This window comes from Aphis gossypii, chromosome 2 (assembly GCF_020184175.1).
Source record: "Aphis gossypii isolate Hap1 chromosome 2, ASM2018417v2, whole genome shotgun sequence".
Classification (NCBI taxonomy): Eukaryota; Metazoa; Arthropoda; class Insecta; order Hemiptera; family Aphididae; genus Aphis; species Aphis gossypii.
Window position 1 is genome coordinate 44702960 of NC_065531.1, and position 15091 is coordinate 44718050.

At 25.6% G+C, this 15091-nt stretch overlaps 1 protein-coding gene across 1 annotated transcript in view; it reads right to left on the minus strand.

Moving 5' to 3' along the window:
- Window positions 1-6692: 6692 nt before the first annotated feature.
- LOC114124785 (glycosyltransferase 25 family member) overlaps window positions 6693-15091 on the minus strand; it is a 67512-nt gene continuing 59113 nt past the window's right edge. Inside the window, exons 8-10 of the mRNA XM_027988154.2 lie at window positions 11760-11887; window positions 11423-11626; window positions 6693-8238 (exon numbers count right to left, since the gene is read on the minus strand). Coding sequence (XP_027843955.2) covers window positions 8052-8238; window positions 11423-11626; window positions 11760-11887 — 519 coding nt within the window. The 3' untranslated portion in view covers window positions 6693-8051. The remainder of the gene's footprint in view (window positions 8239-11422; window positions 11627-11759; window positions 11888-15091) is intronic.

A 15091-nucleotide genomic window follows, 5' to 3' on the forward strand; every position in this document is an offset into this window, starting at 1 on the left:
CATTCATAAAGACCATAGTATAAATAGGTAATTTTTTAAATTAATCTACGTTATATTTTAAATATTTAATTGCATTTAGTAAAATTAATAACCATAAAAAAGGCCATGATTTTTATGCAATAAATATTATGTAATTGTTACATACATAAATGTTAAAAAAAAAATACAAAGTAAAACTTTAGTGTTAACTAAAAAAGACTAAAATACTTAAAAACCAATATAAAATCTATGATCGTGTGATGATAAAAAAAAATAATTATTATTAAAACAGAAAATAAGATTAAAATTACAAATAAACTATTATACTAAGGCATTAATTATTATAATTATATAAATGTAAAAACTAATGACAGAAACCTTTTCAGAAGATAGTGAATCGATACTATTACAGATGAAAAATAACGCCATTGGGCATTGGTAGTGGTCTATTTTATCCAAATAAAACAATTTTCTGTTTCTTTTCTGATTTTACGTAACACGTCCTTATAACACAACGACAAGATAAATTCACTGGTATTATTTAATTTGTCACTCGCAATGCCGTACAGGATTAGCCATTTTTGTAATAAAAATATAAAATTAAGATTGATAATCGATTTTTGTTGTAATACAGAGAAATAAATACAAAACAACACAGACTAAAAGAGGATTTCAAGTATTTTCAGCATAATATTTGTTTTCTTTCTCTGGTAGTCTGATCTACGCTCAAAATAAACAAAACGCATTCACGCAAAATCTTTATGAGTTATCTTTGTGCAAAATCAACTATTACAAAAACTATAGATAATAATATTATATTTTAGAGTTTATCATATAGATTTTAATGTATTTTATTTATTAATTTTCTTGACTTTTAATTTTAAAAATACAAATAAATGTTGAAAAATCACAATTTAAATTTTATTAAATTAAATTGTAGTTAGATGATATTTAAAAACGTAAAAATGATATATTAAACAATATTGTGTACTATTGTCTATTTGTGTTAGTGTTGAGACTTGCCATTTCTAAACATTATAATCAATGAAAATGAATTAAATTTAAAAATATATACCTTTGCATGATGACAGTTTTTAATAATCGTATTGTATATTTTTGTTACCTATAGAATTTTAAAAGCAGTGTAGGTACACTGTACAATAAATTATCATCCTTTTGTAGAAATATCGTCTTTAACAATCATGTATTGAAGTGTTAAAAACTGCTTTATTTATTTAAATTTAAAAAGGTTAAGTTAACTATTACTTTTATAAACTTTTATATTAACTGTTGAAAAACTTAGAAAATTCAGGTTTTAGAGATTTCGATTTGGCTGTGATTGTATTTTACCTTGATAAACTATATCTTCTTTGAAAGTTGACTTTTATTTTTTTACTTTTTCAATTCAAGTGCCATATTTATTTTAAATTCAAAAATGTATTAATAATAAATAGATTTTGATCAAACACGTGGCTTTTCACCTTCAATTTTTATGTGTATTTATATTTAGAAAGTATTATTTTACGTCATCAAATAATTATATTTTTAAAACATTTCTAAACTTCAAAATCACAAAATATAAACTAAAAGTATTGTTTCTATTATAATCTTATATTTAGTTACATTTTTATGATGGTTACTTATCATTGTTTTTAACTTCAACAAATGTTTTAACCATTAATTTTATATTCAACATTAAACTTTAAAAAAAAAACACTAAATTTTGAAACATAGATTATAATATTTATGATTGCTTTAATTGAAATTGTTTTCAATTAAAATGATAATAAATTATTATCCTTTGTGATGAAAGTTTTGTATAATACCATTCACTTTTTTATCACTATTGAAACCGCAGACTATTTTTCTGTTCAACCAAATTGATCTTCATGAATTTTTATCTATGTCGACAGCGTTGACAAATTTTATATTGATTTCATTTCTTTAAAGACAGTGTGTGTTTTTAAAGAATTTTTTTTGAGTATATTTTTCATGTGTATTTCATCTTATATTAAGATTAAACTTTGATATTTTAAAAAACAAAATTAGATTTTTCCGAATAAATGAATATAGTCTTACAATTATTCTACAAGTGTATTTCAATGTAATTAGTAAGCTAGTTACCAATATGATTAGCGTAGTTAATTTAATAAACGTAGTATAATAATTATAACATAATATAATATAATGCTTATAATATTATTGTATATCTAATAATGGTATTTAATAATACAAGCCAATGTGCATTGGTTTAATCATGAATTATGTATACATGTTCGAGAAATCTTATCTCTTGCCAGTTGCCATTGTACTTTGTAACTTAAAGATAATAATAAAGAAAGTGGTCCAATTATATATATTTATGGGACAAATCTTAGTACTATAAAACAATATACTATTCACGATATATATGTCCACTGCAGAAAGTATCTCGTCGTATTTCATGTCTAAGAAAATAATAATTTCTGTTATTTTATCTTAGTGTTTGTTGTCATTATGAAGTTGGCGTGTTTTCTCATTAAACCAGCGTTTAAAAATTACAATGGCAACATCACACCAAAACGAAAAACAATAATATTATCGTATATATATATATATATAAGAATCTCAGTAGTAATAAAGTATATCGTTTATTTTTTTCTGCCGAAAGAAAACTAAATTAAACTACTACTACTACTACTACTACTATAGCGAGTAAGTAGAAAAACAGTTATCAACCTACCCAGGCGAATAACATAGTTGTAAATATATATATAATTATCGATTAGAACGAGGTTGAGTTGGTATAATGGTTTTTTGCGGTTATTCCATAGTAATGTCATTAAGTTTTTGTAGACTATAACGTTAATTATAATTAATTAATTGTTATAATATTATTTCATAAAATATTCATAGCTTCCTAGCTGTTATTAACTCTCTAGTCAAGAACGTATTGAATGTATTCATGGAAATATGGAATAAATAACTTCAACATACATCTAAATATTTTAAAAATGTCACTGTGTAATGTAAAAATGATAATAATATATTTATACAGGGATGAAAAGTTTCAAGATTTATATTTTCAAATTACAACAGAATAACAATACTTAAATAATGTTTCATCAAGCATTTTTATAATTGAGATTCTAATTTTTCTGTAGTAAAAACACGAGAAACCATTACATTTCCAAGTATTGTCAATAAAATTTGAAAATGTATTAATCTTTAACTACAAAATAATTTGCATTTTTTTCTAACTTATTACAATACATTTCTTTGCCACAAATAGAATATTTATGTCACAAAAAATACACCGTCATGAGACCAATCTAAAACATAAATCATAATACAATGCATTTTTAAATAATTATATGTATAATTATTATGACTATAAAACTGAATTTGATAAATTCTTAAAAAATATATACGTGAGTTGTATTTAGTTGGTACAGCCGGTATAGGTAAATTTAAATAAACTAATCTATATATTAAAAAAAAAAATAATAATCATCAGTTATTGTTAATAAATTGCAATAGTAATAGTCAATAGGTATACAATGGTACATGAATTATACTCTCTATTTCTGGATCTATACGGATAAAAATATTTTAATTTCATCAATATTCCAAATTAAGGTTATTACAATTTCGAATTTTGTGTGATTTATAATATATTCCTACAACATAGATCTTTATTTTTTTTTTTTGGAATCACATTTTAAATCAATAACAATTTATTTACGTGAACAACGTTTGATCTACATCATACGTTTTATTAATGTATTGGAATATAACTCAAATAATAATTTTTCTTTAGTATGTTTTTTTTTAATTTAAGACATACCTACTGCAGATTTCATAAAAAAAGTGTTTAACTTTTTTTTGTTTGTTCTTAATTATGCTCCCATTCCTCATTGAATTCACATTTAAAACAATTTAATAATTTTAATACAATAATCAAGTTTACAATTTATCTTATTCGCACCTATTTATTTTAAATAAAGTATAATTACTGAGAGTATTCATGCAACTTACGGGTGTACAGAACACACACAAATACGTCGGTCGTTGATTACGTGTATTATTTTAACCGTGCTACGCATGTTAATTACGTTACCGTTTTGGTAGTTAGGTATTTTCTTACGTGTAGCTTCTGAGAATGTATACTTATATACTGTCTACTGACACTATACGAACATCGTTTGCGATATGCTATGTTGAACGGGTATGTTTGTTAATTCTCTTGAGTGATTGTTATTAATAATTAATACAACGAACATTTTATAATTATAATTATCTTCGTGTTAAGAGCTTACCATTTGAGAATAAAAAATTTACTTGTTATTACTTCAACTACATTGAAGTGTATTTAATAATGTACGATATTCCACTAGGTAATCATTTTATGCTTAATACGCAAACAATAATCATCCAGCATTCCAGCATGTATGGTTTTGTGTTACCATAACTTCGGAGATTTACCTACTAAACTTAAAAATATACAGTTATGGAAAAGTCTTTTACAACGATGAGTCGATTTTCGTATTTTTTTTACTTTAAGTAGATAGTTAAAAGTGTTTTTAAATTTAAATGTAAATCTAATCAATAATAGGTGGTTGTTTTCCTCTGTGAATATAAAACAATTGTGCATTTTTTTTTATTTTTCGTTTTCAATACTCACCACTCATCAGCATAGTTGGTACAATAATATTTTATTAGTAAAAAAAATACTCTAACTCACATCTAACTACGCATGCGTATTTGTTAATGCATTAACAAATATTTATAAACTATAAAATATGTTAATCCATCAAATGTTTTCATATTGTTATTTAAAAACACGTTGTCGTTATTTTAATAAATAATTATTATCATATACGTTAAAATGTTAGCTGATTTCACTAGACCTAATTGAGTTTCTAATTGTGAAGTAGGTAGGTAAATTGTGTCTCCAAAAAACATATACCTACTACGTAAATTGTAGACCGAGTAATTTTGAAACGTAGGCGTAAATTGAGTTCTGGTAATTTGGGTTCTTAAAAAAACATGTAAATTGATATGTATATTAGTTTAGAAACTAAAGGAACAGATTACGGTAATCACGTTGGTTTATTTATTTATTCATCTACAATATATTATACAATCGTCAATCCTGGGTCGATCCTGACTGACGGTGCCATTAGGCATTCTGGCGTTGGTCTTGAAGTTGTCTATCCGATTAAGTATGAATAAACTACGTACAATGTAGTGTGTCAGGTACAAGGCCTATATTGTTAGAAACGAGACAAACAGCAGAAAAGTGTCTACTTAAATGAGTGGATGTTTCTATACCATGAGTTTGTACACTTATAGGCCCGTACGACGAATTTAAAAAAGCGAGTTGATTGGGTTCAGATGATATGTATCATATAAAGGACTTTTAACCAATCACTGAATAATAAATACCTACGTTTAGCTGGAGACCACCAATTGGAAGGGTCTTGTTTTACTCAACGTTAAAGTTCTACAACAGGCCTTCAGGGTTGCTACTGAATAATATAGTCTTGTTTTGATAGTTTTATTGTTTTTGGTTCAGGTCAAATGCTTGAAAATTTGCTGAATTTATTTTTTTGTTTTGCTTTGCTTGTCTGTATACAATTGTATTCTCTTTTTGGCTATATTTGGTATTCGTAGTTTAACGAGCCACAGTGAAATCTAACTGTGGAAATCTACATTTACTGTCGGATCTCCGTATTTCCAACGCGTGGTTATAAATTATTATTTCAACCATTCCCAGTCAATCGTAAGAAAGATCGGTGGTGGATTTTTCTTAGGGAGTGGTCGGTTTTATGAGAGAGAAGGTAATGAGATGATTTCCTATCTTCTACTGAGTCGGAGCAATTAAATGTTTTGGTTATCCTGATACCGTATTATCTGTTACAAAGTTAATGATAAAACAATCAAATTATTAAATGAGTTATACTACATATTAGTACATTAGTTATACCAACTGTTAATATATAATATAATACCAATTTTATATTAGATAGCTATATAATACAATATAAACAAAAACTATTAGTTAACTACTTACCTACCTAGTAAATATTGTAAATGGCCTATAAATAACAATTATATTTTCTGAATAACCAAGTTTTATCCACAGCCCTTAAATTTACTGATGTAGCATTATAGTAATAAAAACCAGATGACCATTAATTTTCGTTATTTCAAGTTTTAGGGCTGAACTTCAATACGATACGGAACTAAGAAGAGATAATATACTGCAGTAAATGCATTTTTTTTTTTTTATACATTATAATTTAATAAATCACACAAATTATATAGAAATCAGTTAAAAATGTACCCAATAGTCGATACGGCCATATCTATAGTATGTGTTATATATTTATAAGTAGGTATAAACATAAACTATCATTATTAATTTTATGTTAATGCACATTGCATATTATTATTTACCATATACCTATATACTAGTTGTACAGAAAATATTGACTTTACCGAGTTAAAAGTTTTCGTGTTGGTCATGCATAAATAAATGTTGCTGTTTAAATCAAAGGCTTTCCAAATCCAGACTTTCAAATAGAAAATATTCTTGACGTTTATTTTAAAGACATTTTATGAACGTTGAGTGGGTATTATACGACAGTAAAACAACTGCATCGTTTTGGATATGACGTTGTTTGTACGCACTTGAACGTGGTCGACGTGTAATAATAAAAATATGGCCATCGGCGTAGCAAAATATTTATTTTTATTTCAAACATTTTAATATTGTCAAAAGAAAAATAAGTTTGACATGGCAATGGCTTTATAAATTGACAGTCATCTTAAGTCTTCACCACATTTTATCGATAGATCTATATGTGTATTTACTGGTTGAGAACTAAAATTCACGAAAGCTTTGAGATAGACAATTTAATGTTGACAGACTTAATTAACGTGTAAGCTTTTGTACAAACTGCTTTACATTAAGTAGGTCATTGTTATCGAAGACACAAATTCGCGTTGGTACATGCAATGGTGAAAAAAAAAACCTAGCATTAAATACAAGTGTAAGATAATATTATTAATATATAAAAGTAAAACACATTTATTTTAATGAATATGGCATATAATATTTAAAATAAATTATGGGAATTTATAATAATATCTAATGCATAGATATAAAATACCTACTAAACATTTATTTATTACATAAATAGTTTTGTTTTTGGTAACAAAAAACCAATTATTTGAAAATAATTATATAATTTATGCTCCGTTTGTGGGGCAAAAAACATGGATATAAAGTTATCATCGGTATGTAAGTCTTATAAAAACGAATCTATCAGTCTATTGATGTATAAGAAACACTTTTTCATTTTTATTTTAATGTGTATGTAATATATTGTATAAATATCATTATTTTGCAAAATAAAAATATATCTATGGTATACTATATATACTTTTACTCTATACGAGTAGAGTAGTATATAAAAAATACATTATAATCAATCACAATAAACTAATGGAATGGCTCTCGAATTTAAGAAAAAATAAAACGAGTAAAATGTATTTTGGTGTTAATGATAAAATCAACATCATTAATAAAAAAAAAAAAAAACTGTATCACTTTCCGTTTACCCTTACTATATGGCCGTATTAAAAGTTCAATTTGAAAGGTCCAAGGTACTTTTAAATTTATTTTTAGAATACATATATTTTTTTTTTACCTTATAAAATTTCAGCATAAACTCGTTTCCCACTATTGCTAAAAACTGTGCTAGCGCCAGGGTTTCAATAAAAGTAAATTTTCTACACGAACGCATCAGTACGAAATTATCAATGAACTGTACGAATTTACTGCTGTTTTTTCCTACATAATGTCTTTTCCAAATTTGTTGCCAGATGACATAATATAAGTTACCTATAACTAATGTGTTGTATATAATAATAATAATTAAATGTATAAAAAATAAAAATCATAACGAATATAAAAATATGATATGACACTTAACAAATTTCGATAACAGGCTATTCAATATTATCTATAATAATAATAATAATAATAATAATAATAATAAATAAAAATAATAATGGCACGCAGATCACAAATCTTCTTTGATTTCTTTTTGTTCGGTCGCGAGATTGTCGTTCGTCACCTGCACGATCACAGAGTCTTCGGTATCACTAACGTAACCATCGTCTGATGTGTACCGTATGGGATAGATGAGCAGAGGAGAAGCAGACAATGCGATTAAGTTGCGTTCTTCAAACTGCTCCAACCATTCGGTCCTGTAACATAATAAATAGATTATTATTTATTATTTCGCGTCCATATGATAATGTTTTTCAATAATCGAGACCAATCAACGAATTTAAAACATGCAGGTGAATAAATCGCGTTCGCACTTTTCACGCCACTCTGACGGGATTTTCTAAACATATAACGCCGTAAAATTTGAGTCAGATATAAAAGGTTTTATGGTATTTAAATTATATATACACATTACACAACACATAGGGCTTTAAATGTATCAACCGTGATTTTCTGTTTCACGCGTTAGATAGTTCGAACGAGAACAAGAGAGACCGCGGTGGGCCACTCTGTATATTATACTATATGTTATATAAATGAGTATCAAAGAATATATTATTATAATACCAGTCTATGTATCTAGTATTAACTAGCTTCAAAAATGTTATAATGATTTCGATATAGCAAAAATAAACAAGTACCAATAAAACCCATTACAGTAGTAAGTACTAAGTAAAATATCAATACTTACATACAAGTACATTATAACTCATAATATATGCATTTGTTACGATATCGTATCAAACAAATGTAATCGCTTTAATTAAAACGTATTTATATCTGATGCATATTTATTGAAAAAATCTCATTCCTTCATAGTTCAAAGAAAAAGGGAAAAAATTCTTTGAAAATAATTTTAAACTATATGTTGTTTTATTTATCTTCAACGACTAAAGACATAAGTCATGTTCATATAAAATTCGTTTTATAGCGTGATATCATCGTAATCTAATCCATCTTTTTTTTTAAACTTCTGACACTATAGTCATGTAATATAATATATAGGATGTGGATATTTTATCATGGGCGAAAATAATCGAGTTATAACTTAAATCATTTTGTGTGTGTTATTTTTTTTTAATAGATATCGAACAAAAACAATATAAATATGTATTACGACATTACCAATTTATTATTGTTTGAATGTGATTGTTTGAGTTATTGATATATATATAAAATTAAAAAAACAATTCGTGTGTACGACTATATTAACTCATTACACTAATGTTCAATAATACGAAAATCAATATCTTTCTTGAGAACTTTAATAATTTTCAGTTTTAATTTGTTTATTTAGAGCAGAATTCGCTATAGAAACGTAATATCGTAAACGAAATTTTAACGAATGTCAAATATCCCGTACGATATTATAATACGTGTAAAATATTCAATATTTACCAAACTTTTGTTTGTCAACTTTAACAGTTTAATATTTATATATATTAAATTATAATAAGTATAGACATTTGTTTGACTTGTAAATAGTTATATTTAGCTGTAGTATGTTAAATATTAGTCCAAGAAAATGTTCAGAACAAATTAAAAATATTATCAAATCTATTTTATGTTCTTAATCCTGAAAGTCAACAATATTTAAATATATAAAATTTATAATTAAAATATTCAACATTTATGATTGTCTGGCAACTTGGTTTATTGTTTTTTTTTTTTTGCATGATAATTATAATAGTTTTATAATTAAATTGTAAACATAATTATAGATAGAGTGAATTAATTATATTTTAATGACAATTCTTTGTATTGTGTGTTTTTATGAATTGTTACAAGAAAAGAATACTTTATATTTCATTTGTATGTAGAAGTAAAATAAAATAAAATGAAATGTTAATTATGAGACTGTAAAACTTTATGAGATGTGGTATCAAAATAAACATTACCCTATTTTTATTTTACATAATGCCGTGTTGGAAATAAATAAATAACGTGTTTTAAATTTATTAAAAATGAACCATTTTTAAATAATTGCCATGTTAAATAGTTAATTGAGAAAATATTTTATTATATTTAAGATAATTAAGATATTGATACTTAACCAAAGTAAACTAAATTAAACTTACCAAATACCAAAACTATACTAGTACATTTTATTCTTTATATTTCTACGCGTTAGTATATTTCTAACAAAATACAAAATTGAGTTAAGCGTTTTTTTGTACAATTGCTCATAATTCAGAACATTTTATGATTGTTAAATAATCAACTATTTAGACACCAACGGCAGGAATTTATCGGATTGTCTTGTACAGTAATGTACACTAATAATGTCATTTAATCGATTAATGTAAGTTTTGTTAATTGTTTAATAGAGTAAAATATTTCCAGGGTACAGCGAGAAGACATAAACCACCCTTTCTATGGCGTATGCCTTACATTGATTATTTTTATTATATTTAAATTAAATAATATAGTCTAACAATAATATATGTTAGTGTAAGATTTGTAGAAATGCAATATTATTGTTTTATGATTAACTAAAGTTTTAGTGAGAAACTCCAAACAGATATTTGATAATCATCGATTTTTTCAATATTTTTTATCGGAAGAACTGTCCTCATCAATGTAAACAAATATAATAAATAGATACATATATGCAAAGCAGGGACGAATTCATGTGATTATGACCATTTTTTTTTTTTAATGTCATGAAATAATATTTTTTCAAAAAACTTAAAAATATATAATTGTTGTTCATGGCCATAAAAAATGTAGTTCTTTAATTTAAATAAATATTTCACGTATTATAATACATACCTAATAATTACCTATAAAAACACTATAGGATTTTGATATAGTAAAACTTGCTATACTCTTTATAGTATAAATAGATATAGACAATAGATCCAATCGCCAGTTTTATTACCACTTGTTAAGACGATCTACATTATGTTAGTCAAATACAATAATTATTATTATTGCTGAAAACCTGATCCAGTAATAGACAAATGATTGGTAAAAAATAAAATCAATTTGAAATTAATAATTTGATAATTTTAGTATAACATTTTATACGGATATATATATCGTTATATCCTATGGAATATTAAATTTATCGAATATGTTTGATTACAAAGAATAGGTGATTTATAAACATAACCATACATAATCACTTCATAAATATAAAGGCATACCTACCTACATTTTTTTTTGTTATGACATAAATATCTACCTGATATACTTATTTTATATATGAATAGATTTTTAAGTTTTTCAACTGATCCTTTTCCTCACCATACAAAAGTAATTTATGTGTCACTACTCACTTATAGTAACGCAGTATTGTGAATTATTTACCTTTGATAAAATTGTCACAATGAGTGTACTGACTTAATACTCATAGAAAAATCGTTTTCAGAAACTTACCGAGGATGTTGGTTGAACATTATCGGTAGGAATTCGTCCACTGGCAACAATTTTTTTAACGGGTTAGCGTTTAAAAGTTTTTTCGCACCACGTCCGCTCAACAAATACCCGAGTGTCCAATATGAATAACCCGGTCGCACAAGTAGTTTCGAGTTTTCTAACCAGCTTTCGTTGTTGTCGTTTAAAGACTTTCGACCAATGTAACTATTTAGAAATACAATAATAGCATATTAATAATAGTATCTTACATAAAATATGAACAACGTTCAGAATTATAATATATGTACTTTGTACGCATAACTACCAGGTTTCTAATAATATATTATATTATACATACACTAAATCCCAAGAAATTTTTAAACGTCTTAATTCATTCAATACCATTTGTAATTTGAAACGGAAATACGGTTCAAACCTCGCGTCGTCTTCTAGAACCAATACTTCATTTAAACCTTCATAAGTTGTCTGAAAAAAAAACAAAATAACAATACGTAAAAGCTTAAGTGTCAACGTTTATTTTAGCTTTATAAATGGAATTTAAATATTTTTATTTTAAAATACATATATGATATAACATTTCTAAAGAATGCCACTTTTATAATATTATACTCTTATAACAATGTCGATTTGATGCATTATATAAAAACATTTCATAACTTTTATAATTTTAACAATAAAGAAAAGTGCAAAATAAACATACATATTAAACATACCATATAGTATACTTTGTAGTATTAATGAAATATTAGTTTACATAGATGCGTTTTTATAAAATTGTTTTTAATTGACACATTATATGGTAATTATACATAATACGAGTATTATGTTATACGAGCAGGTATTCTGAAATATATATACTTAATACGTATTTTGCAGTGAAAATAACCATATTTTTACCTTTTATTTTAATTAGTAAAATTAAAAACCGAGTGTTGTTAATCAATTCTGGGTATGTTACTTAGAGGTTTTTGAATTTATATAACTACATATCGGTAGATAGTATATTGATTAGTTTTGAACAATTGCGTAATCGATATCAGTCAAAGTGTCTAATACGAACGAATCAATAAACACTATATATACAGTTAACGCTTACAACCGTACTCCACCATGATAGATCGCTTATACGGATGGGAGAATAAAAAAAAAAAAAAACAATAAATCTACAAGGCCGGAAACGTGGTGAAAAGAGTAAGACATAAAACAAAATAAATACACTATTTTTCAAGTATTAACGAAAAAAAAAACTGATTCTAAAACTTGGAAAAGAATACAAAAACCCGTAGACGGGAAATTTGCAACATTACAGTTATTTTACTGGGAACAAATTACATTTAACATATTAGGTCACATTCTAAAACTGTTTCGCAGTTATTTTCTACGATAGCAACATAACATAAATAATCATAAAACTAATATCTGTTGGATATTCGTTGGTTCTTATAATAGCTGCTTGCATAACTGACATCACTAACTTGTATATTATACATAATTACGTACCTATAAGTATATTCATTACATTCACTAACATGTATATCGTGTATGCACATAAAAAATCAACAACATTAATTAACGTGTTTTTGTACAACGAAACTTCCATACAACGAACTTTAAATTTAAAAAAATTTAATCTAACCTAACGAATTTTGTTTGTTCACCATCAGACTTCGTTAAATAGAAATTTCACTGTATTAGGTACTAAGTACGATTTCGTTCTTTCAAAAGGCATAAAATGATTAACATTACGTGCAGTACATAATAAATTCTAACAAAAATATATACAAATGACCAGGTCACGGGAATAGTAATTATTGTCAAATAATAGTAAATCGTATTTTTGTTTGTCGACCGTAAACATTTTTGTACAATGGGTCTCCGTCAATAGCTATTAGCTCTTAGCTGACAATGAGTTTTAGAATAACGCATCGTGTACAGCACTACTTCTTCGGTCAAACTATAAATTTTAACATTTAATATTTTGCGCTACCGCCATATTAATTATTATATAGTGAACATAAACTTCTTATTATGAACATAAAGAGTAGCGTAGACCACAATATTTCCCATCCAAACATTGGACAATTCTCAAGACATTTATAAAGTATATAAAGTATCTATTCTGTCTATAATTTATTTATGTTCATTGCTCACAATTGTTAATAAATCCAATTAATCATATACAATTTTCAGAAAATACAGAAAAAAAAATGTTTATATTTTTGTAATAACAAAATGTTAAATTTATTTTAAAGTTCGCATAAAATTTTTCTGACTGCGCTTTAAAATAAGGCTTGGTTGGATGAGTTTTTGCCTTGTGGTTTTCTCATAATATATTCATTATTTTTATCAGTCCCTCTCCTCCCTAACCCTCAGGAATTAAATTCTGAATACGCAGCTGCAGTATACAGGTGTATAGGATTAAGTTTTAGTGGTATTACAAAAATGCGTTCTTCGCGCTTCAAACGTTTTACTCTCTTGTAATTATAACAATACACAATATTCAAAACATACTTCTTGGTAAAAACGTACTAAGTTAAATTAGAATTCAGTTTTAGTAGTGTTGTAAAAATGTGTATGCGTGTCAAACGTTTTGCTTTCTAGCGGTCTTACGAGGCTTTAACTATACATTGATCATGATAAACGATACAGTATTACTGCTACGTGTATTTACGGAATAATTTTTGAAAATTATAGGCTCTATAAATAAATGCGGGAACCCCAAAACTCCGTTTCCGGATATAAAATACTACATTTTTAGCAATTGTATAAAAACAAAATAAAGATATAAATATTTTTAGCATTTAAAAACAATGGAATATTATCTTTAACTTTGTAATACTTTTTCAAATTATTTTTAAATATTTTGTAACACGGCAATAACAATAGGCAAATTAGGTACAGAACTGTCGTGGGTTCATTTTTATCAATATTTCGTTGAATACAAATTATAATACTGATTAAATTTAAAAACGAACACAATAAATTTTAGGTCAGCTATAAACACACATACAAACCAAAATGTCTTAGATATATATATTTAATATAATTCGTAATAATAATAGTGAGAATGTATCACTGACAATAAGTCCTTCTATTAAGATACAGAATTCATTGGAATTACAGATGTGGAGGCCAGATCCTTCTACGAACTTTTAATTTTATCAAAAATATTTTTTGATAAACCTTAAAAATATAATAAGTGTTATTCATGTATATACGTAAAATGTGTAAGTAGACATAGTATATGTTTATATGTTTATATAGATAAATCAATTTGTGACAGGAATATAACCAAAGATCAACTAATCGTAATTTGTAATAATCGATAGAGTAAAAATATCGAGCAAATTCAACAATTCAACGAATTAAATATTATCACTTCATTAAAATTAAACACCGTTAAAATATCTGATTAAGATAGTAGGTATAAATATAATTTAATTTAAGCATTTAAAACATCTACGGATAAAAAAAAATATTTTTATCACAATTTAGAATGTCACTATAAAAGTTTCTTTTTCATCGTTCGTTAAATATTCTTATGGAAGTATAATATAACTAGAACAGAGCATAAAATTTGATTCAAACCAATATTTAATTATTAAAATTTAAAATAGTTTGCACTTACATTAAAATACTTGAACAATTATTTGATTAAGTACGCTTTAT